Source organism: Dreissena polymorpha, chromosome 3 (assembly GCF_020536995.1).
Source record: "Dreissena polymorpha isolate Duluth1 chromosome 3, UMN_Dpol_1.0, whole genome shotgun sequence".
Lineage (NCBI taxonomy): Eukaryota > Metazoa > Mollusca > Bivalvia > Myida > Dreissenidae > Dreissena > Dreissena polymorpha.
In genome coordinates, this window is record NC_068357.1 from 23,548,685 (window position 1) to 23,574,407 (window position 25,723).

Genomic DNA, 25,723 nt, shown 5'->3' on the forward strand with positions numbered 1-25,723 from the left:
TAAGGAACAATCCACTTGTAAATATTTATTAATTTTTTAATGTTTCGTCATTTCTTAGATGGTTAATGGTCCAATATCATGCTATACTATTATAGACTTGAGTATACAAGATCTCTCACGTTTTTTCATCTTTGTTGTATTTGTAAATATTGCAGAGGATACAGAAGGTAAGCACTCTCACACTGTGGCTGTTGCTAACAATGGTACTCAAATGAGTAGCAGCAGCATTGACAATACTCTTTCCGAAACTGTGGATGATAAACCAATTGACCATGTGGGCAAACATGATATTGTTGCTGGTGGTAACAATGTGGGTGATACTAGTGGTGCTGGGTTTAAAAAGTCAGATGTGGATATAGAGATTAAGGAAGAGAAAGCTGAAAAAATAAATGATGAAACATATAGTACAAATGAGCCTAGTGTTGATATGCATGGTAATGACACTTATAAAGAAGGTGGTGGTTTAAACTTAGATACATTAAATACTGACAAGCCAAGTGCTGATAGAGTAAATAAAGTTAGTGATGATATAATAAGTAAGAGTGAACATGAGGACATTGAAATTAAATTAAAAGATCAGGATGACCCTAAGATGGTGCAGAAATTGCTTCATGGGAAAAACAATGTGCCTGACAAAGAAAAAAGTGTAGCTGATCATCATCCTGGTGAAAGTGCTGAAAGTGAAAATCTTGATACTGGAAAGAAAAGAGATACTGGTAACCTTGAAGCATTTAGAGAAAAACACATGGATAAAATAGGTGGGGAGCATGTTTTATTAAATTACAGTAGCTCACATCTAGAAACAAGCAAGGTTCAAGGAAATACAGATGACAGTATGGACAAAGTTAAAACAGACATAGTTAAAACGTCTGATGAGACTCAGTTAAACAGAGCGAACAGTAAAATAAATGAGGACGTTTCTGGTCATGTTCAAGTAGTTGATGGTGCTGAAGACATTCATCCTAAAGGAGTTGGTGAAGCAGTCTCGGGCAAGGTTAACATCAAAGACGGGGCTCATTCTGATGGCTTCAGTTCTAGCCCAGTTAGTGTTGGCAATGACTTGTCCCACAATGACTTTGAAACATTGCAAACAGATGGTTTACATGATGGCACTAATTCTGAGGATGATCAAATGACAGAAACTAAAAGCTTTGATGGTGAGTCTCTTAATGTAGTAAGCATGCTTCATAATCACCCAGTGTTATCACCTACTTATCATGAAGATATTGTCACAACCACAGTGAATGCTTTAGCCCAAACATCTCATATTGTTTCACCTGTCATTGATAACTCACAGTCAATGCTAGCCCCTCCTACTAAAATCACAGTCTCACATGTAACGAGTGACAGTTATGATACTAACAAGAATGATGTGCATGCAAGTCCTTCTGTTGACAGTGAAGTTTCACCCACTTCTTTGGAAACAGTTTCTGTATCTGAAATGTCAAATGATTTCCAACAAACCCAAAATTTTAAAACTGATGGTCATATAGTTGATATTTATCACAATAATCATGACCCTACACATAAATTGTCCTTGAAATCTGAAAGCTCTTTAGATGAAAGCCTTTTCAGCTTGATTGACATAACTTATAATGCTAAAGAAAGTTTAATTCCTTCTTTGCTTCAATCATCATTAAGTCAACCAGAAAGTGTTGAAGCAAACAATAATAGAATCTCTCAGTTACTAATTGACCCCACTTTATCCTTTAAAAGCTCCATCAACGTTATTGACATTTCTGATCATGCTGAAGAAACGTTTACTTATAGTCAGACGGAAAGTTTTGAAATCAATAATGACATTATCCCTCAATTACAAATAGATCCTACTCCATCCTTTAAAAGCTCCATCAATTTAGGATTAGCAACATCTTCCCAAACAGGTATCCCCTCTGAATTTACTGATCAAATAAAGATTGATATTGAGCATCATATTTCAAAAGACAAAATGCCTGACATCATCAAACAAACACATACTTACAATGAAAAAGTACATAGTGGAAATTTACTCCATGACATTTTAAGAGAAGAAATATCTGATGAAGAACTTTATAATACAAAGATAAAGGCAGATTCTAGGGAATCAAAAGAGTCCGAAGACATGTTCAGTATTGAAGATACTCGAGGAGTTCCAAATATACCATACAGTGAACAAAACCAGACAAATGGAAAAACTATTGCTGATCCTCCTGATGCAAAATTATCTGACAATTCAAAAGAGGACAAGAAAGCCAATGAAGTTCTCAATGACTTTGATGAATTGCCGACAGGTTTGTTGTATCACCGTGTGGCTCGATTAGACATTTTAACACTCTTCATGTGTGTGCTGCTTCAACCCCTCTGGAGTTTCTACTTATAGATTAACATTCTTTAGACTGCATACATTTACAGGTTTTTATGCACTAACTGGACATATTATTTTGGCTTCACTTTTGAATTTTCTGTGTGTAAATTAGTGTATAGAAAAATATATACTCTAGTGTAATCTATATTTATACATGTAATCATAATTATTGCTGAAATGTATGTTTGTAACTTTAACTTAAAGTTTAAGTAAACATGATTTTTATCAATAAGTTTGTATCATACATGATATAAGTAAACAGATAAAACATCATATTCATTCAGTTAAGGCTTTTGATAAGTCATATGTGGGGGTTTACACAACAGTTATAATACAATGTAATTGCTTCTGAATATGGAAAGCTAACTAAATTATTGTCTTCAGCTTTAAAGTTACAGTAAAAAAGTAATAACGCCATCATATTTTATGCTAAAATAGTTCTCTTTGTACGGTAGTTGTATGTCATTGAGTGTTTGTTGGTTCCTCTTTTGTAACCTCATATTTCTAGTAATTTTATGCAATGTGCATCTACTGATGGGTAAATGCATATAGTGATTGGCATGTCCGTTTGTTTGTCAGTCTGTCGGTCCCTCCTTCAGTAGGATGCTAGTAATAAGAATGCTCATGTCGTAAAAAAATAAATAATGCTTCATACAAAGCTCCTATACTCTTAAAACAAATCGCGTTGTCCGTACGTAATGTTGACATTAATTTACAAACCTAATAATGTGTTTGATCTCACATCAGTACCCCCACTACAAATCTTTGATATTAGCATGGATGGTTGTAATTCTTGGTTAACCGAAATTTTATATTCGCTTATTAACAAGACTCCTTACTAAAGATCTTTGATACTTCAATTCAACACTCTGCAGACTTAAATAAACTGACCTAATTTTGCCCTTGACATTACCTTTATTTGGGTTTGTAAATATTCAAATTGTCCAATGAATCAATACTGACAAGAATTCCACTTTGGGGCATCTGCATTGATTGAACACATCATCTTGTTTAAAAATGTTAAATCCACTCGGATGTAGAGTCACTTTGCTTATTTTATGTATCAAAGCAACACAATTAAATTATGTAGCAAATGTGTAACTAATGACATTTTCATTAAAATAAATGATAATTTTAATTTTCATAGCCAACATTTTTTTTTTTTATTTAATGAAAAAATGAAAAGTGAAAAAAGTTACTAAAATATAACAAACTTTTAGTAACTTATAAAAGTGCTTCATATTAATAAGCTTTAACTAGAAATAGCATGTGCTAGGAACAATAACATTACTAATATGAGTACACCTTACATGGTTTTCTCTACAACATGCATTAGGTTGGTTTTGAATAAACAGTATTTTCAATATTGTAAATATTTCTGTCCATTTTTATAAATTAATATAAATGTACAAAAGTAATGTGTTTGAGTTTCATGTTTTAAGTTACTTATTTCAAGTTGCTGAAGTATTGGTATTCCCAAGAGAATATTTACATAGAGTAAATAGGGCCAATGTTTAGTGGTTTAGATATTTCTCAATTATTTATTACTCTATAATGCTTTAAGGCACTTTCTAGCTATTACACTGTTGTTTAATGGTTTGTGATTTATAGGAACACATTTTGAAGATAAGAATTGTGTTCTTTCTCAGTTGAGAGGTGCCTCATTACATGTTTGTTTTGTATTTGTATCTAGATTCTGTTGTCACAAGTTTTTATTAAACACCTGTCTCTTGACCCTTTACCACTTAGAAACGTATTTTGACGCATCTGTAGTCCTTTAGAAAGTTTAATTTAATTAAAGGCCTTTCTTACTAGATCAGTTTTAAATGTTTTAGTTCCAACCCGTAGATACTGATGGGCAGCAAAAAGCATAAAACCTGTTCTGGTTTAATGCTGTTTGCACATTTTCACTTTGCTTCTGAGTGGGAAAGGGTTAACTGGACGTATTATGGGACCACCCTTGTTAGATGGTCCGGCAGCTTTGTGCTTTCTAATTTGTAGAGTTTTTGTTAAATCTTCATTATAATTTCTGGAAATGTTTGTTGACATAACTTGAGGGCCAAGTCTGATAACCAGCAAATTTTCACAAGGAGTTTCATAGTTAATTAGGCAATAACTTTGAAGTGCCCAGTGCATTTTGTTGTTGTTTTTAAGGAAAATTTGACATTTTCACTGTCTTACTTGTACAGATTTTATTGAATCTTCACCAAACTTTCTGGAAATGTATGTTATCTTTCTTTTCACTAAATCTTCACCAAGCTTTCCAGATATGTTTGACCCCATTAAATTGAGTACACAACAATTCAAACAAATTAAGCGTCGCATGGGGTATATTTTGTAGATGAATAGGGCTTATATATTTGTCCATAACCCTGTTGTTTTGCATTCAAATGATTTGTCAAAGAATGAATGTGAAGTTTTGGGGCTATATTTATGTTAAATGTTGATAATTTTATCAAACATCTTTAAGAAAAAAGTCAGTAATATTTTTTCATTCTCTTATTCTAGCTGTGTTTGGATCCTCTTCTAAGGAAGATACTGCAAAAGCAGCTGACAATGAAAAGAAAAATGTTGACCTGCCAATGGAAAAGAAAGATGATATGTTAACAGACAATAATGCCGACACTAATAAACAAGAAAGTGTGAAGGAAGCAAAAGAAACTGTGAATCTCCCAAGTGAAGTTAATGTTGAAGGTCTGAAGAAAGATATTGCAGTCGAAGTAAGTAAAGAAAATGAAAAGAAAATTGCAGACAATCTGGATGAAAGAGAGAAAGCTGATGTTAATGAAAAGCCTGATACAGATGCTTTAAAATTTATAAATGATAAGGGTGAAATTGATGATGAAGAGGTTGAAGTGAAAAAATCAGAAGTAGATGAAATTAAAAAGAAGATTGTCATTGAAATGGAGAAAGAGAAAGTAGAAAATGTGGATAAAACTACAAACCTTGATGGTGATGCAAAGAGTGAAGAAGGTTCAAGCAGTTTTCATAAAACTGCAAACCTTGATGGTGCTGCAAAGAGTGAAGAAGGTTCAAGCAGTTTTCAAGCATCCATCATTCCATCTACAAGCACCCAAATGCCAGCTGTACAAGTTGTTGCTTCAGCGTCAAATAAAGGAACAATTGTTGATGGAACTTTCTTTCCTGATGAATATTTAGGTGGCGAAGAAACAACTCAAACATCCATAGTGGGTGATTCTACAAGGCTTTACACCAACACTTATAATATTGATGGCACAATGTTCACTACTGTTGAAGAAACACTATTAACTTCTAACACTGAGCTCTTTAAAAAGGTTGATGATACCCAGAAACCTGTGGATATTATAAGCCCAACTGCTGCTCAACAAGCGACCAGTGCAGCTAAATCAGACATAACAAGTTATTCAGAGGAATTGAAAACCACAACCCACTCAACTGAAAGTTTAGATAACAAGGTGACACAAGCTATTGGTCTGTCACAAGTGAAACCTCCTACTACAGCAGTTATCCATGAAAATATTCAGTCATCATCATCAACTGACTTTGTTGCATCTTCATCAACATCATTTGCCACACAGTTCCTGGAAACAACATTGGAAACCTCATTTGACCATGGAAAGCAGTCCAGCGACACTACTTATTCTGCTTCTCTTGATGCAATCCACAATTTACTGGAGACCAGCCTGAACAAGTTCAATGAAACTGTGCGCAGCAACAATGTTCAGGAACAAGTTCAACCTTCCCAGAACCTGGATGCCTACACGACCAATGCATTTTTATCCCGCAAGCCTTTGTCATCAGGTGCCACCGATTCTGCTGAAGCAAGTGCCGAAGCTGATCCAAAACCCACTGATGAAAAAGAACACCGTCACAGTGACAATCATGTGCATACAACAGATTCTTATGAACAGGAAATCAGACCAAAACAAGACCAAACTGTGGAGACTCACGCTCACAGTCATGGACAGCATGGCCACAGTCATGGACAAAGTGGTCATGGTCACAGTCATGGACAAAGTGGTCATGGTCACAGTCATGGACAAAGTGGTCATGGGCATAGCCATGGACAGAGTGGTCATGGTCATAGCCATGGACAGAAAGGTCATGGACAGAGTGGTCATGGTCATAGCCATGGACAAAATGGTCATGGCCACAGTCATGGACAGAATGGTCATGGTCATAGCCATGGACAGAACAGTCATGGACAGATAAAAGAAATGGGTCATTTTGAGACCATACAAAATCTAGACGAAAATAACAATGAAAAGACAACTCAGCCTACGCCCGAGGATTATTATGAAAGAGCTCCACCCACTGATATCCCGCCCCAAGGGCAGGTCATGGGAAGTGAGGCCCAGCCCCTTGAAGACCTGTACAGTGCTGATCATGTGTTTGGGAGGAAGGTACCAGATTCAAACCTAGATGAGGAGGAAACTAAGAGGTCTTCTATGGATATTCTTAAAGCATTGGATCCAATAATGAAGACACTGATTGACATGGTATGTATTTCATTCACAACAATTGGAAAACATAAAAAGGATCTTACTTTGAATTACAAGTAATTATGAAACAAAAGTAATAATTATAATACAGTCAATCTTGTATTAAGAGACCACTCAAGGGAGTAATCAAAAGCGGTCTCTTAATAAAATGGTCTTTAAATAAAAAAGGCCATTCTGGCAGAATGCTTACCCTCAATTTTAATCTATATGAAGGAAAATCTCTTTTGTCAACAATGATTTTAACTTTTATAATAAAATGAATGCAAACACAATACATGTACATAAACAATATTTTACTTATAATGTGTTTTATTTTTTCACTTATTATAAATAATCATATATTATAAATGTGTACATATTTATTTGCAAAACAACATAGACAAGGAAATATTTTTCGCGTTTTTTTTCACCTGACACATAATTGTCCACGTCTTCAAGCACCTCGGCTTTACGCTTAAGAATGTTCTGAATTTGAGTTTTACCGACTCCAAACTCATCTGCAATTTTACATGCACTTTTACTATATGACAATTCCAAAACCCGAATTTTCTCGTTCAACGTTAACACTTTTCGTTTTGACATTTTAATTTCTGCATGTACGCTTAAGAAAAATCTGACTCGATTATGATACATAATGAGCTGAAAAAATTAAAACACCTCAATTGAAAAAAAACAAACAGACCTAATTGGAAAATTTTTTAAGTAAATAACAATGTGATTTGCTAACAAATATCTACTTATTAGCATAATTACAAATTGGGAATGTACAGATTTCGACAGATGTTGCCAATTAATAGTTTATTTTCCGCACTTCTCAGGAAATGTTTGTCGCGTACAGTGCATTGTTTCTGCACCTGTTATCTATACTCGAGAAAAATAGGCGTTGTCTCTTAACGTTCCACATAGTAAACTTTTTAAGCTGTGGACTGTGCGTAAAACGTTCCTCTATTATTGAACTCAATATATTGATATGCAGTCTACAACAATACCGGTCAGAACCGGTCAACGAGACAAAGCATAATCATAATGGTTGGTGTGAAAACAAAGCAGCGGTGTAACAGTACATCTTATCGGCTTAGATAAATAATTAACACGGATTTGTCCCTGAAAGATCAATACATTAACTACTTTTACCTCCTAGTGGTCGCTTAATTCAAGATTTGGACATCAAAATACATATAAATCAGTGGTCGCTGGTCGCGTAAGACAAAAGTCGCTGAATACAATATCATTATATAGCGAAAAAGCTCCGTGGGATTTCAAAAATGTCGCATAAGACAAAGGTTGCTTAATACAAGTGGTCGCATCCACAAGATTGACTGTAATGATTGTCAACAATTATTGAATTGGTTCAATTAATAAAATGTATGAACCTCTTTTGTAAATGTTAAAATAATTTGTTGGATAGTTAAATATCTTCTATAATTATTTTAAACACTTCAAGCTTAAATGTAAAGTAATGTTTTACAAAGTTTAGTCATTTGAAAAAAAAGTAAATGACATTCTTAGGGTTTATTTGCACAGACCTATCAACATGTCTGACCTTATCATATTTCACAACCTTGTCCTGTATTCATGGCTGTGTTTGTGCCTGTGTCAGATGCCAGGCAGTGTCCAGGGGGTGTTGGAGCAGGAGCCCCTGGGTATGTCCCCTACACTCACCATGCTGGTCTCCCTAGTGTCAACAGCTGTCCTGGGGCTGGCTACTTGCCTTGGCTGCCTGTGCAAGGTAATTAAAACTCTGGCTATTATGTTTTATTAATGTTTTTTTTTCAATATAGCATTTGAAATTGGAAGATTGTACAAATATGATGGTAATGAATAGATGCCGGTGCAAGGTAATGGCCATTATGTGTCATGAATTTTATATTAAATATAGCATCTAAGGTTCAACATGTGGAAGTTTGTACAACTATGATAATATAAAACATAAATTCTGGTTGCATATTTATAATTATACATGAATTGTTTTTATTTTAAAAGAATTTTTAATATTCAATAATGAAAATTAATGGCTTTTTTTAAATACAGGGTGAGAAGAAGAAATCAGGGAAGAAGGATCCAGTAGGTATGTAAATTGTGAAACACTTTTTTACAATGGAACTTCTTTAATTTGAACATCAGTACCTAGAGCATCTATAACTTAAAATCTCAATAACTCAAGCCTCTGTATGATTCCAAAATACTTTGTAATATTGGAATGAACCCTATCTTATTCAAAGATGGTTTTGACACCTCTATGTAGGGACTGTCAATTAAGGGGTTAATGGTTTGCACCTTATCAAAGCTGCAAGCAGGTTTATGGAATCTGTTCTCTGTGTGTGTCAATTATATGCATTTTATTTGCGTAAATTGCCATATTGATACACTCTTTTTCATGCTCGCAATTTGTTAAATGATTTATTGTAATGGTAAAATCTTTAAGATAAAGAATAATTCTGGTAACCAAGCAACTGTAAGTTGTATGTGTATTATATTTTTTTACATATATAATATTATTATTTTTAAACACATCTCTATTGCTAACATATGATATATATTAATTACTATGATGGTTTAACATAGTATATATTTCTTTATTCTTAGCATGAACACCTGATTAGCTCAATAACTTCATTACTCAAGCATTTCTGACACCCAAATATTACCTAAAGTAGTTTGACTGCACAGTTTCCACACATGTACATGCACATTTTGTCAATGTGTCCATTTTTCTGTAGTAATAATCCGTGCCCTGGAGGAGAAGTTATTTATTTCTACAAAAGAGAAAGAAAATCTAGAAGATGACCTGCAGATAAAAGTTAAAAAGGTAAGTCATAACAAAAACTTCTTGTATGCTCATCATCTGGATAAATTTGACAGTTTAAAGTAGAACTTAGAAATGGGGTTTAATTAAGACTTTAGCATTAAGCAATTTTAATAATGAATGTGGCTGGAGCTAGCTGTGCTTTTATTTTTGTAACGATAGAGCTGGTAATCCTAAATTTTAGGCCAATTTTTAATATGAAAATTATTTTAGGTATGTACAAAGAACAGTGCCTTAAGTAGTCATTTTAGTTTCTCAAACTGTCCTTCCACACGCCTGTCTGTCAGTCCATAGCATTAATGTTTTTTATTTCATATCTGGAAAGCTTTATTATGTTTATTAATTTGAATTGGTATAGGTAGAAAGGCAACCATGAGGATACATGAGGATGCAGTATACAAGAAGTGTTACTTTAGACTTCATACTTGTGAAGTTATTTCCCTTTGGTCATTTTCATACTTTTTTTACGTGTAGCATAGCTCTATGACTTGTCTCATAAACTTAACACTTAATAGGTATATAGTGTTTTTATGAGTAATTGACCCTTTCTAAGAAAATGGGTATATAGTTTTGGCACTGTCCGTCAGTCTATCACACTTTTCGTGTCCACTCTCTTATTCAAATAGTTTTCATCCGATCTTTACCAAACTTGGTCAGAAGTTGTATCAAGACAATATCTAGGTCAAGTTCAAATATGAGTCATGCTGGGTCAAAAACTAGGTCACGGGGTCACTTAGTGCATTTCAATATTTAGCATGGTGTCCGCTCTCTAATTGAAGTAGTTTTCATCTGATCTTAACCAAACTTGGTTAGAAGTTATATCAAGACAATATCTAGGTCAAGTTCGAATATGGGTCATGCGGGGTCAAAAACTAGGTCACAGGGTCACTTAGTGCATTTCAAGGATTTAGCATGGTGTCCACTCTCTAGTTTATGTGGCTTTCAGATTTATTTTGATATTCTAAGACATTTTTATGCCCCTGAAGGAGGGCGTATATTGATCGGACTCTCCGTCCGTCTGTCCATCACACTTTGGGTTTAGATTTCGAAAAATGCTCATAACTTCTATGTCGCTTCAGATAGCAATTTCATATTTGGCATGCATGTGTATTTTGACAAGGCCTTTCCATACGCACACAAATTTTGACCCCTGTGACCTTGACCTTGAACTTAGGGTCCGCGTTTAGGTTTAGAAATCTGCGTTTAGGTTTCGAAAAAAGTTCATCATTTCATCCAAGCGTTTATAGGGGCATAAGTCATCCTATGGTGACAGCTCTTGTTTTTTTAAGAAATGAAGGGTAAAAACACTGCTGTTTCTTATTTCCTCATAGTGTACGTAATGTTTATTTCATCACTACAAAAAGTTTTTGGACAAGCTGCTAACTTCATGATGAACAGATCTTATTGAGGGTAAATGCAGTGAACAAAAACAGTTTCTCTGTCCATCATAATTCATGAGTAATTGTATAATCTTAAAAAGGTTTAACCAAAAGTTTACCCCTGCCTGTCCCAAAAAGGCATGCACCAATTTATCAACCAGAATTGTTCTTTCAAACCCATCTTTAAAGTCTGTTTAAACAATAGACTCTAGTTCATCATTGACATATATATTTTGTATGATGTATATGAAGATTGAAGAGTTGCAAAGGGAGGTAACAACTCAGCAGGCAAGCTCTGGAACTGCTGAAACAGAAGTCGGCACTGTGAAGGTAGACATACAAATATTTATTTCATTTTGTTCACTACCATTTGTTTTTTAAGTTAAAGATGTAAGTACTTTCAGTGTGCTTTCGTTCAGTAAAATATAGTTTTTATATGTGGAGGAAAAAAGTATGTATAGCTTTTCAGTGTACAATGTGAATTAGTTAATGGTGGTTTTGTCCAGAAAGCAGATGTGGCACAAATGTGTTTTTCAATGTTGCTCAAGCCATATAAAACATTAAAGTCAAGCTTGTGCCTATGGCAAACAACCCATTAATTTCATAATTGTTTAAAATCAAAAGGGTTCTCATTTTATATGATTACTTTAATCGTATGTATTTCTGCATGTGTACATTGCTTTTCAATACAAACCTACATCATAAATACAACACAATGTTATGTTTTTGAAGATTGCCGTGGTGTAGTGGATATGGTGTCCGCCTAGCGATCGGGAGGTCATGGGTTCGATCCCCACTGTGGGAGCGTTCTTTAGATCTCCCCCATAGACACCAAGGAAAACGGACGCGAAAGGGTTTCATATAAGCTAAGGCTTGTTATGCAATCGAGCTTAAATAAATAGGTTTAAAAACAGGTTATTTCTTTATCTTCTTTATCAAGCCAGTTTCACACCCTTACTTTTCTGATTGACTCTTGTTTTGCAAAGACTGGTGTTTTAAAAATTATGCCTATGCAATACAGTGATGTTTAGTTGCCGTGGCATAGAAGATATGGTGTGAGCCTGGTGACCTGGAGGTCATGGGTTCGATCCCCAATGTGGGAGTGTTCTTTATATCTCGTGTAAAGACACCAAGTACTGGTTTTACCCAGGAAACGGAATTGGGAGCGTTTAAATAAGCCTACGGCTTTGGATGTAGCCGAGCTGAAATAAAAAGGTTTATTTATAGTCATGTTTGTTCAAGCTACACAATGACTCCCTGAAGAAGCAGGTGTCAGCCCTCCATCAGGAAGTGACGCAGTACAAACAGGAGGTGGCAGACAAGGAGGAGGAGTTGACCCGGTTACGTGAGGAGGTCAGCGCGTACGAGACAGATGTACGGGATTTGGAGCAGCGGGCAACAGACGCAGAGAAAGCTCTGCAGAAGGTATGGGCTTGGAGTTGACCTGGTGTTTGTGTGGTAAGATCTGTGCTTTTTAACCAGGTTTTCCGAAGGAAAAAACTGGTTATTAGATTGGCGAATGTCGGGGGCTGGCGGGCGGGTGGAACAAGCTTGACCGGGCCATAACTTTGTCGTTAATTGTGAGATTTTAAAATCATTTGGCACATTTGTTCACCATCATTAGACGGTGTGTCACGCGAAAGAATTACGTCGATATCTCCAAGGTCAAGGTCACACTTTGATTTCAAAGGTAAAAAATGGCCATAAATGAGCTTGTCCTGGCCATAACTATGTCATTCATTGTGAGATTTTAAAATCATTTGGCACATTTGTTCACCATCATGGGACGGTGTGTAGCACGAAAGAATCACGTCAATATCTCCAATGTCAAGGTCGCCACGACTAAAATTAGAATTTTTTTAAAAACAAACTTACAAAGGGGGTTAATTTTGTTTGTTCATTTCAAAAGTTCAGTTTGAGTTTTCTCCCTTTATCAGATTTTTTTTTCACAATGAAAACCTGGTTTTGTGACAATTTTGTCCCTTGTCTCCCTTTATCAGCTTTTTTTTTCAAATTGAAAACCTGGTTTTGTGACAATTTTGTCCCTTGTTGTTGATTGCATTTGTTGGCTTCAGGCTCAGAAAAACAGGGAAAACACGTAAAACCAATTTCCAGCAGAGAATTTGCATGATTTTCTGAAAACTAAGGGACTATCAGGGAAGAACAACCTATAGATAAAATACAAATTAAAAAGTGAAAAAGTAACAACAACACAATAGTTTAATGGGAAGTTTAAAGGAAAATTGTATTTTTGAAAAAATCACAGTCAACTGGACATGGATTTTTAAAAGGTTTTATAGCATAATGGATATGGTGGCAGCCTAGCGATCAGGGATAAAATCCTTTCCCACTCAGAAGCAAATTTAAAATGGTTATGTGCAAACAGCTTAAAACCAGAACAGCCTGCGAGTAACTGATCAGGTTATATGCTGTTCGTTGCGCATCAGTATCTAAGGTTTGGAAATATAGCCTTTAAAACTTGAATTAAGTAAGAAAGGTCTTTAATTAAATATAACTTTCTATGGGACTAAATGTGTCAAAATACGTATCTAAGTGGTATAATGGTTAATGGATGAGATTCCTGCACAAGGAGTGCTTGTGTATAAATTATATTCTTAAGTAACATAATGGAGAGTGTCAGTAACACATTTGTTCAATGGTTAAAAAATATGTTTTAACCAATAAGATATTGATCTTTTTCATATTTTTATTTTCGCTCTTCCCAGACTGTACACCAGCTCCATGAGCGTAAAGAAGAGCTAACATCGGCCCACACAAGGCTGGAGAGTCTGGCAGAGCAGGTGAAACAGTTGGAGACACGCAAACAACAGGTACCGTAACTTGTGTTGGTGATGAGCCGCGTTTTGCTAAAATGGGTCTTATGCCAAATGCAGCCAGCGCAGCTCGAGACCAGCTTGCTCATTTGCGTAGGTTGTTTCACTGTACCAATAACACCAGAAAACATTGCATGACTTGAGAAAACATGGCACTTTTGAACAGGCTGGGCAAATGTGCAGGCTTATCGGGATATACACTGGCCAGATATGTCATAAGACCCATTATGTCTTTCTTATACCTTTAACCATGAAGTCATATTCAAAAGCTTTTATTCGGTTGAGAACTCCGAGTCAATCTCCTGGATTGTGTTGTCAACATCATCTTCCATAGTGATTACAATTCAAAATGATTGAACTGACTTTTATTTGATTTGGATTTTCCAAAAAGACTTAATAATTAAAAAAAATATGCCCTCTTTTGAAGTTTTTTCAATTATTTATGCCCCTCTTTGAAGAAGAAGGGGTTTATTGTTTTGCTGGCTCTGATGTCGGTAGACCAGTCTGAATGTCAGTAGTCCAGTTTGTTTCGATCCATAACTCATCAACCAATTGACAGATTGGCTTTATACTTCACATGTGCATTGGCCTTGGACAGTAGATGACCCCTATTGAGATTGGGTCAAAGGTCAAGGTCACTATCACTCTAAGTGTGAAAATCTTTTCTGATCAATAACTCGTCAACGAATTGACCGATAGGCTTGATACTTCACATGTGCATTGACTTTGGACAGTAGATGACCCCTATTGAAATTGGGGTCAAAGGTCAACGTCACTATCACTCTAAGTGTGAAAATAGTTTTTGATCAATAACTCGTCAACGAATTCACCGATTGGCTTGATACTTCACATGTGCATTGGCCTTGGACAGTAGATGTCCCCTATTAAAATTACGGTCACTAGGTCAAGGTCACTTACACACCAAGTGTGAAAATCGTTTCCAATTAAGAACTCCTCAACTTATTGACCGATAGGCTTGATACTTCACAAGAGCATTGGCCTGGGACAGTAGACGACCCCTATTGAAATTTCGGTCAGTAGGTCAAAGGTCAAGGTCACTATAAAACTAAGTGTGAAAATTGTTTCCGATAAATAACTTGTCAACAAATTGACCGATTGGCTTGATATTTCACATTTGCATTGGCCTTGGACAGATTATGACCCCTATTTAAATAGGTCACTTGGTCAAAGGTCAAAGTCACTATCATTCTAAGTGTGAAAAATAGTTTCCAATCAATAACTCGTCAACGCATTGACCGATTGTATTATAATTCTTACTTCTTTGTTTTAGTGTGAGATCTCGGACGCAAAAATGATCCAAATGTTATGTTCAGCATAGGCTGCACAGAAACATATTGTCCCATCATTCCTCTTAATAATTAGGCCAATGAAATAAGTCAGATCTGTTGATCTTTTATATATATGGGCTGTGTTTTAAGAAAAAGGGGTTAAATGCATGTGCATAAAGTGTCGTCCCAGATAAGCCTGTGCAGTCCACTAAGGCTAATCAGGGACAACACTTTCCACCTAAACTGGTGTTTTGCTAATAAGACTTTCTGTAAACAAAATATACCATAAAAGCAAAAAGTGTCGTCCCTGATTTGCCTGTGCAGAATGCACAGGCTAATCTGGGACGACACTTTACGCATGTGCATTAAACCCACTTTTCATAGAGCACGGCTCATATATATTGGATCAAATTCTTTTTCCAATCCTTTCAATAAACCATATATTGATGAACCACATGATTGGCGGGCATCCATAAGTTTAACTGATATTATTGTTTTCAGTTAGAAGATGAATCAGCTGATTGGGCAGAAAAGTAAGTGTGATTTTACCGTGATGTGTTATTTTGAAGTGTTCTGCAAAGGAAGGTGTTAAAAGATGTGTGTTTAAGCAAAGGTTTTTACTGTAGTCTGGCCAATCATTACTAATGGTATAGAGGCATCCATTCAGTAAACAACAAACACAATACTATCTCAGAAAATGCACTGGTGTGTGCTACATGGTTTTATGCCTGTGCAGGAATAGTAATTTACAGTTCAGATCATGATCATGGTCAAATTAAGGATTTCATTTATATGCAAGTCTGAATCTATTCGAGCCTCACTCTGGAAAAACAGGGCTTTATTCATGTGCGTTAAGTATAGTCCCAGATAAGCCTGTGCAGTTTGACAGGCTAATGGGGTATGACACTTCCTTCCTAGAAAACATTTGTGCTAAGAAGAGAAAGATTTTAGACAAAAAATACCTTAAACGTGGAAAGTGTTGCCCTTGATTAGCATACTTGAACCTCTCATGCTGATCTGAGACAATGTTTTAGGCAGATAGACTAAGCCCTATTTTCCCAGTGCGATGCACATTTGTATTGACAGCAGCAGCAGCAAAAAAAAAAGAATTCTTCAATAGCCTTACATCAAAATGAAAAAACAACAACATTGTAAGCCAATTTAACAAAGATAACTGTATACTTTGTTAATGGCAAATCCAGTGAATATCCTTTATTTGAGCCTAAATCTGGCAAAACTGGGCTTAATGCCAGTGCCTTAAGTGTCATCCCAGATTAGCCTGTGCAGTCAAAGAATTGTTTTGCCAGAGCAAGGTCAGACTGGCATATGAAAACATTTCTGCATGGTTTTGCCAGAGCAAGGTCAGACTAGCATATGAACACATTTCTACATGGTTTTGCCAGAGCAAGGTCAGACTGGCATATGAACACATTTCTGCATGGTTTTGCCAGAGCAAGGTCAGACTAACATATGAACACATTTCTGCATGGTTTTGCCAGAGCAAGGTCAGACTAGCATATGAACACATTTCTGCATGGTTTTGCCAGAGCAAGGTCAGACTAGCATATGAACACATTTCTGCATGGTTTTGCCAGAGCAAGGTCAGACTAGCATATGAACACATTTTTGCATGGTTTTGCCAGAGCAAGGTCAGACTGGCATATGAACACATTTCTGCATGGTCTTGCCAGAGCAAGGTCGGACTGGCATATGAACACATTCCTGCATGGTTTTGCCAGAGCAAGGTCAGACTGGCATATGAACACATTTCTGCATGGTTTTGCCAGAGCAAGGTCAGACTGGCATATGAACACATTTCTGCATGGTTTTGCCAGAGCAAGGTCAGACTGGCATATGAACACATTTCTGCATGGTTTTGCCAGAGCAAGGTCAGACTAGCATATGAACACATTTCTGCATGGTTTTGCCAGAGCAAGGTCAGACTGGCATATGAACACATTTCTGCATGGCTTTGCCAGAGCAAGGTTCAGTAAAATAGCAAATTTATCCAGAATTATTTAATAGCCAAGCATTAGAATAATAATATATTTTTATTGAGTTTATTCTGCATGACTTTGCCAGAGCAAGGTTCAGTAAAATAGCAAATTTATCCAGAATTATTTAATAGCCAAGCATTAGAATAATTATATCTTTTTATTGAGTTAAAAAAAGACAATTGTATACTTTGTTAATAGGCAACTCAGTGCTTATCCGGTATTTGTTGTTTTATCAAGGGTAGCAACTCAGAGATTATCTGGTATTTGTTGTAATATCAAGGGTGAAGGATCTGACAGAGCAAGTACAGCTGTCTGCCGAGGAGAGCAGTCGAATACAGGAAGACTTGGCCTACAAAGCCAGCGAACTGGAGGTACTTGCAATAGACCTTTTAAGTCTATTTGTTTGGAGCACTGATTTTATCTCATCATCACACATATAGTAACTTAATTAACCCATTCTGATGGCCATGGCCAGTATTGCAGTTGAATTTAGCATCTCTTTTGATATTAAAAAAAAAATGCAACTGCGACAGATATAAAACTTAACAAATATCCTCGGGGTTTTAATGTTGGGTGACAGATATCATTATAGAAGGAGAAGATTAGAGAAACAAGCTGTCATTGGGGAAAGTCTTGTGTGTCATGTGTGCATTATTACCCGGTATTGCAACATCTGTCTGCTAGCTTCTGTTATTGTGTCTTGTTCTGAGAAAACTGGCCATAATGTATGTGCGTAAAGTGTCGTCCCAGATTAGCCTGTGCAGTCCGCACAGGCTAATCAGGGACGACACTTTCCGCTTTAACTTGATTTTTACCGTTAAAAGGGACTTCCTTTAAACAAAAAATACTATTAAAGCGGAAAATGTCGTCCCTGATTAGCCTGTGCGAACTGCACAGGCTAATCTGGGACGACACTTTACGCACATGCATTTAGCCCAATTTTCACAGGACGAGACACAATTGATTCTTCATAAGGAAGGATGTCATTTGAGAGGATTTTGTTTTGCATATTGTTACTAATAGTTTGTAATACATTAAGCCCATTTCCCAACTTGTTTCACCATCAAAATCTGACTGTTTGTCGTTCTGTCGAAATGTCTGTCCTTCTGTCTGTCTGTGTATGTGGTATATTTTCATCCAAAAATCAGCTAAAATGTCAGATATGTTTTATTTTAAAATTAATTTAATTTTTACTCTGTCATTCCCAGTCACATTCAGAGAGCCAGGCTTATGAGGTAGTTAGATTCATTTGGTTTGTTGCTTTTACGATACTCATCTCAGTTTAAATATGGTGTTACACCCAGTTATATATGGGCCGTGCTCTGTGAAAAGGGGGGTTTAATGCATGTGCTTAAAGTGTTGTCCCAGATTAGCCTGTGCACTCTGCACAGGCTAATCAGGGACAACACCTTGTGTTTTTATTATATTTTTCATTTAAAGAAAGTTTCTTTTTCGTAAAAATGCATTACAGGCGGAAAGTTTTGTCCCTGATAAGCCTGTGCAGACTGCACAGGCCAAATTGGGACAACACTTTACGCGTATGCACTAAACCATTTTTCACAAATCAGGGCCCATATATTGGTTGAGGTGCTACTTTTACTGGGACAAAGAGCATGAAACGACAGCAAAACATTTTTATTGAAATGGGAAATGTTTTACAATTTTGTTTTTGGTGGTAAATTACATGTATACGTGTACACCGAATCTGCTCAAAATGTGTAGTCATAAAGCCAAATGCTCATTTTGACATAGACAAACTAAAAAACCATTGCTAATATTCCTGTGTTTACTTTGTAGTGTTATAATTACCATAAATCTGAAATAAGTCATAATAATCATGTCTAAGGCTACGTGTAATTCGATTCTGTCTTACACATATATTAAGTTTACTTACCAACAGGGATCATATTGTTTTTGGTTTTGTCGGTCCTAGACCGAATGAGGTCATGAAAGACCGATTGAAACACCCAATAAGTAAGTCCTATTCTGTCCTGATATTTGTACATCACGATGTAAATTCTATAAGTTCCCAATAAAATTCCCTATGCCAGCTCTTTTTTGCTTAAACTTACCATCGCTTATCCCTTTATTGTCCCCAATTAGCAACCCACTTCTGCTACTCCAGTGAACCAGTGTTGTTTTTGACAGCTTATCGGTGATTTATTGGCAAATTATTGATTTTATCAGGCATTCAAACCACAGTGTTTTTATGATAGGGGTCTCTAATTGCTATCGAAAGATGTATCATACAGAAATAAACGCCAATGACACTATTATCCTGTGTATTATACCACCTTAGGTTATAAACCCTGTCAAACCACAGATTTTGTACATCAAACAAATTGGATGCTGACCAATACGCATCGATGTTTCACATAAATTAATTTTCGTTTTCGACTGATTTTCAAAAAATAATTTGTGACATATTGCATCAATCTAAATTTAGAGTTAATTGACGATTGGTTGAATAAGAAAAGTGCTCAATGCGCTCACATTGCGTCACACAATTTACATATGTTCAAGGGGATATCCCTGTACCGATTGGATGTCAAATCGAGGAATACGGGGAAACCCTACAATTCAGTTTATGGAGAATGGAGAACGCTGTGTTCACGAATTTCTGAAACACATGTATCGTCAAAATTTGACAGAAAATTTTTGTAAGTTAACTTATATACTGACTAAAGTAAAGGTGGAATGATTGATCGTTTTAGGTGTCCTGCTTTTTGGCCAAATTTTCCTGACAATTTTGTTATGGAATGTCCCGATTTGGACTGAAAAATTCTGGCATGTATTGATTTTGGATGTAAATTTTCAAATACTTTTACCCCCATTTTAAATCGAGACCGATTGATGTTGTGGGAAAATATAATCCCTGATATTAAGTTTACTTACCAATGACTGATTATGTATTGAAACAAAATAAATCAATTTAAGTTAACTAACCACGGTTTCAATGTTAATTCTTTGTTTTATTGCCTTTTGGTCAGTATGAGTATAAATACCTAATTATTTTGAGTCTATTTTATGTTGTTATAGTCACCCTAAATATACGTTTGACAAAGGTATCTGATCATGTTATTTCTGTGTATTGAAGATTGGTGATAATGATCAATGTAACCATATATTACCATAATTTACCCTTTATACTTTAATTAAAATTCACTTTAAGTGTTTAACACAAAGGAATTTTTTTAATTTATGAAATGTTGGTTCAGTACTGGTAACATTGTGTTTTTAGAAATAAACCAAGTAAATAAGTTTCCCTTCATTGGCAAAAGTTTTAACCCTTTACCACTTAGTTACGTATTTTGACATGTTTGTTGTCCTTTAGAAAGTTAAATGTTATTAAAGACCTTTCTTTCTAGGTTCAAGTTTTAAAGGTTTCATTTCTAACCCTTAGATACTGATGAGCAGCAAACAACATAAAACCTGAACAAACTGCAAGTTACATGTACTTGCAGGCTGTTCTGGTTTGATGCTGTTAGCACATAGCCATTTTCACTTTGCCTCTGAGTGGGAAAGGGTTAAACTTATGTCTTATGGCAGTTACAACCCACTTACGCTCTGAACAAATTATGACAACAATGTTCCTACAGTAAAGGGTTTTCTACACAATTATTCTAAATTTGAATGCGAGTGTATTGGTATATATTCCATCTTTGTGCTAGCCTAGCATTAACAAAATCTTTCCTGGATAAAATATTGTGTTTAAATTTGAAATAAAGACAATGTAAAAATAATGGGATCAACAGAATACCAGTTGTCGCAAACAGAAAAATATTTTACTGTGCCCTATTCTCCACGTGTATTGTGTATGTTTCAGGTGCTGAGGGACTGTTTCCTGCCCTATTCTCCACGTGTATTGTGTATGTTTCAGGTGCTGAGGGACTGTTTCCTGCCTTATTCTCCACATGTATTGTGTATGTTTCAGGTGCTGAGGGACTGTTTCCTACCTTATTCTCCACGTGTATTGTGTATGTTTCAGGTGCTGAGGGACTGTTTCCTGCCTTATTCTCCACGTGTATTGTGTATGTTTCAGGTGCTGAGGGACTGTTTCCTGCCTTATTCTCCACGTGTATTGTGTATGTTTCAGGTGCTGAGGGACTGTTTCCTGCAGGTGAAGGCCTTCCAGGGGGAGGAGGAGCAGGAGGCTGCAGGTACAACATGGGGAACAATGAGTTATTGCCTTGTGTTTGTATTTGTGTTCCTGATCAATAATTTTTGTTTGCATTGACCAATCCTGATGAAACTTTTAATTGAGCCACCTTGCATTTAGATCTAGCTTGGGTTGTTTTGCCTGCACAATATAGAGGGATATAGATTTAGAATTTATCTTCAGCCAGTCTATCTGTCATGGATGTATAGATGGCAATGAGGAGAATTGCCATGCAAAAGAACCATAATCCTATACGTTCTTAAGTAAGAGTTATTGCCCTTTGTTGTTTTGTATGATGAACCGGTTACTTTTCAGGGCTATCAGTCAGATATGATTCAAGATTTCAACATGAAACTTAATGGGTGTATAGATATCAATGAGGAGAAGGGCCGTGCTTAATGAACATAATCCTATGTTTTTTCAATAAGAGTTATTCCCCTTTGTCGTTTTTGTACGATGTACCTTTTCAAGGCTTCGTCTCAGATACTATGTAAGATTTCAATATGAAACTTAATGGGTGTATAGGTATCAATGAAAAGAAGTGCCATGCACAGTAACCACAACCCTTCACTTTCTTCTATAAGAGTTATTGCCCTGAGGATTCTACAATAGATCAAGGGTTTTTGTCTACATGCGTACATGCACTTGTATTTTGGGCCACTTGAGTTAATTTCAAGGTCATTGGTATATGAAAAGAAACACTGTTTACAATCAATAAATTTAACTTTGATAGAGGTATTATGCTGAAATTGTGTTAGTAGGTAGCTTAAATGGGTTTCTTGATCGGATCTTTTTTTGGGGCTATTCTTTTTAAGGTCAATGTTACTGTTACAAGAAATAGAAAAACTGTTGTCTCTCACTTATTTGAGTTTGGATGGAGTTATTTTGTTTGTAAGTGGTTTACATGCAGTCCTAGCTTGGGATTGTGAAATTAACTCCAGTAAAGTAAACTAATTGAAAAAATATTATGTTGAAATTCTGGTTTTTAGTTATTGCCATGTTTCATGTTTTCTTTTTGAATTGACTTTATACTTATTGCAAACTCATGCTTTGTTCCTCTGCACTTCAATGCTCTAAAACCACTCAAAGATATAATATTTACTGGTAAGCATTATCAATCTGTTGATAAATAATCAATAGTCACAATCGATAAGAGAGTGAAATATTTGTAATTAACCAGGTTTTTAACCAGGTTTTCCGAAGGAAAAAACTGGTTATTAGATTGGCGAATGCGGGCGGGCTGGCTGGCGGGCTGGCGGGCGGGCAGAACAAGCTTGTCCGGGCCATAACTATGTCGTTCATTGTCAGATTTTAAAATCATTTGGCACATTTGTTCACCATCATTGGACGGTGTGTCGCGCGAAATAATTACGTCGATATCTCCAAGGTCAAGGTCACACTTTGAGTTCAAAGGTCAAAAATGGCCATAAATGAGCTTGTCCTGGCCATAACTACTGTGAAACCATTATTATTCGTCCGGAATTAATTTTCGCCTTTTTCGTCCTTCGACCGATGGACGAATTCAAGATCCTAACGAACAATCATGTCCTATATTTGAAACAAAAAAGACTGAATTACCGTAGGCATGAGGCATTTAAATCCAGCGTAATCCACGCATATACACAAGGCTCGAAATTAACACTCGCACACTCGCAAAATGCGGGAAAAAAAGATAAGTTATAAGCCACTAGTATTTTTTGCAAGTAAAGAAATAGTGAACAAAAAACGAGTTATATTGCTAAATGCGTTCGACGGCGTGAACGCTAAACCGTAGGTCAATTTTTTGAACGTCCGAATACCCATATGCGGAAGCGCGCACCTTGTTTGTTGACTGGTATACTTATAATACAGATACACAGATGGTATTGATACAAAGAACATGAAACAGTCGACTATTCACACTCAAGTTAAATCCGGTTTTGACACAAAGGGGTGTTCATTATACAGTGTACTGACAACTGACATTTCCTGTAAAACGCGAATGCAATACGGCTGTATCGAATGCGTCGACTTCGTTTAGGTATAATAGTGTTGATTAGCACTAATTGTTAACAACTTTATTACCCATTGTGTGTATTGTGTTTTTCAGGGGTGTTGCAGATTATGCAGCCTACACGCGGCGAATCCAGATTAAAGACAATACTATTAAACGCAATTAAAATATGACGATGTGTGATCAACACCTGACTGAAATATATTCTGCGCTTTGTTACAAATTTGACCGTGATAGTAATGGAAAAAGACTAATTGGCAATTGGCTTCGTTGTTTAAAACACTCGTTAACGATTATTCAGTCCCACTTATCCGCTAATCATAACAAATAACGTGTCAATGAAATAAAATAATAAGGGACAGTTACTGTCACCTAAAATAACAGACTTGTTAATTGGCATATGCCAAACAAGGCACACCTCCTGCAAGTGACTACCAAGTGTCACCTCTCTTTCCCAGCACGATTTGTTCGCAACCGCGTATTACATGAATTACAAACAAATCGGACGTTGTTTTTTTTTCAAAACCAGAAATGGACGAATTTAAGAGCGGACGAAATAGTCATTTTTATGAAAAGGGCGAAATTTTGTGCCGACGAAAATAAATGGTTTCACAGTATGTCATTCATTGTGAGATTTTAAAATCATTTGGCACATTTGTTCACCGTCATGGGACAGTGTGTCGCACGAAAGAATCACGTCAATATCTCCAATGTCAAGGTCGCCACGACTAAAAATAGATTTTTTTTAAAAACAAACTTACAAAGGGGGTTAATTTTGTTTGTTCATTTCAAAAGTTCAGTTTGAGTTTTCTCCCTTTATCAAATTTTTTTTTCACAATGAAAACCTGGTTTTGTGACAATTTTGTCCCTTGTTCTGTTTGGAAAAAAGATGTATCACTTTTATAGTTTTTAATTGAAACATAAACCTGAATGGTTGCATGGTTAACACATGTAACTTGTTATCTCAAAAGACCCAGATTTGAGAGCCGATAAAACCTAATTTTAAAATGTAATTCTTTCTAATGACTCTGCCAAGTTTTAGATTATTCCCTATGCTGTAGTTTTTGAATTGAAAAAAAAAAATGATTTTTTTGCAAAAGAACAGAAAATTTGTGAAAAAGTCTTGCTATTGTGCCATGCTCAAGGAAAACTTGAATTAATTCATGAGCGTAAAGTGTCATCCCAGATTAGCCTGTGCAGTCCAAGCAGGCTAATCTGGGATGACTCCACCTAGACTGGATTGTTGTTTTAAAGAGACTTCCTTTACAGGAAAAATTCCATAAAAGTCCTGTGCAGACTGCACAGGCTTATCTGGTACAACACTTTAGGCACATGCATTAAGCCCAGTTTTCCTAGTGTGTCTCAACGGTATTGACTGTTATTTCAGACGAGACTCCATTAGACCTGAATGAGAAGCTCAAACAGATGATGGACGTGTCTCGGGTAAATGCAACACTCCGCGCTGTAGAAGATGAGAGGGACGTTCTGCAAAATAAGCTTGCCATTGAGATTGACTCGCGGAAGGAATTGGAAGGTTGGAGTCTTACTCAGCATATTGTTTGCTTAACATGTGTCTTCAGTATACCAGCATTTGTTTGGTCACATTTTTTGCTGAAGTCATAACATTTTAGAGATTTTGTCATAATATTGGAGCACCAAGATGATTTATTATTGTGTACATGTGAATACAGATATTGTGCAATGTCAGTTTGGAATTTGCAGAGGGGGATAGGCATTACATATTTCAATATTTTGTTCATGTTATGGTTGCATATAGCAATCTATCTATCGTTATCGGTGTTGTTTTCTTATACACTTTCAGATTCTAATATGATATTGGATATGTGAGTCTATTTGCATGACTTAAAGATCAAGTTCAAGTTTTTTTTCTGTTCCATTGACTTTTGAAGAAGTTACGGGCCTTGCACTTGTAAACTTTCTCTAGAATAACACTTTTCTGTACTTCTTTCTTATAAGCTTTTAGATATGGACCTAATTTTTGTTAGAATCTACCTACATGATTTATAGATCAAATTTTAGATTACATTTCTGGTCCTTTGAATTTCAGCCTTGGACTTTATTTTTTTTCTAATAATAACAATAACACTTTTCTGAAATATTTTCCAAAAACTTTCAGATACTTACCTGATTTTTGGCATGTGAGTCTACCCTCATGACTTTTATATCAGGGCTGAGTTTTGCTCTGGTCTATTGATATTTTGATAAGTTTATAGACTTGGAGTTGCTGTGCGGCTTCAAAGTGCAGTAGGGGGCATTGTGTTTCACAAACACAGCTCTTGTTATCCTTTGTAATTTAGTCAACAACCAAGAAAGAATTCTCTCTCAAAAAATGTAAGCAGTCCTACATGTAATGTTTTCATATGATAATTCAATAGCTAGCTCATTGATGAAATGTGCCAAAATACCAATTATTTTTT

The 25,723-nt window shown here is 35.9% G+C and overlaps 1 protein-coding gene across 3 annotated transcripts in view; it reads left to right on the forward strand.

Moving 5' to 3' along the window:
- Positions 1-25,723, forward strand: part of LOC127873293 (transport and Golgi organization protein 1 homolog) — an 88,197-nt gene that overhangs the window by 32,834 nt on the left and 29,640 nt on the right. For 2 of the 3 annotated variants that reach the window (XM_052417079.1, XM_052417080.1), the window contains exons 9-20: positions 156-1,157; positions 4,853-6,825; positions 8,429-8,557; positions 8,860-8,896; positions 9,549-9,637; positions 11,266-11,343; positions 12,256-12,438; positions 13,740-13,844; positions 15,638-15,669; positions 17,414-17,504; positions 21,230-21,293; positions 24,673-24,819. In XM_052417079.1, the coding sequence (XP_052273039.1) occupies positions 156-1,157; positions 4,853-6,825; positions 8,429-8,557; positions 8,860-8,896; positions 9,549-9,637; positions 11,266-11,343; positions 12,256-12,438; positions 13,740-13,844; positions 15,638-15,669; positions 17,414-17,504; positions 21,230-21,293; positions 24,673-24,819 (3,930 nt within the window). The remainder of the gene's footprint in view (positions 1-155; positions 1,158-4,852; positions 6,826-8,428; positions 8,558-8,859; positions 8,897-9,548; positions 9,638-11,265; positions 11,344-12,255; positions 12,439-13,739; positions 13,845-15,637; positions 15,670-17,413; positions 17,505-21,229; positions 21,294-24,672; positions 24,820-25,723) is intronic. The other variant, XM_052417081.1, reaches the window with a different exon arrangement.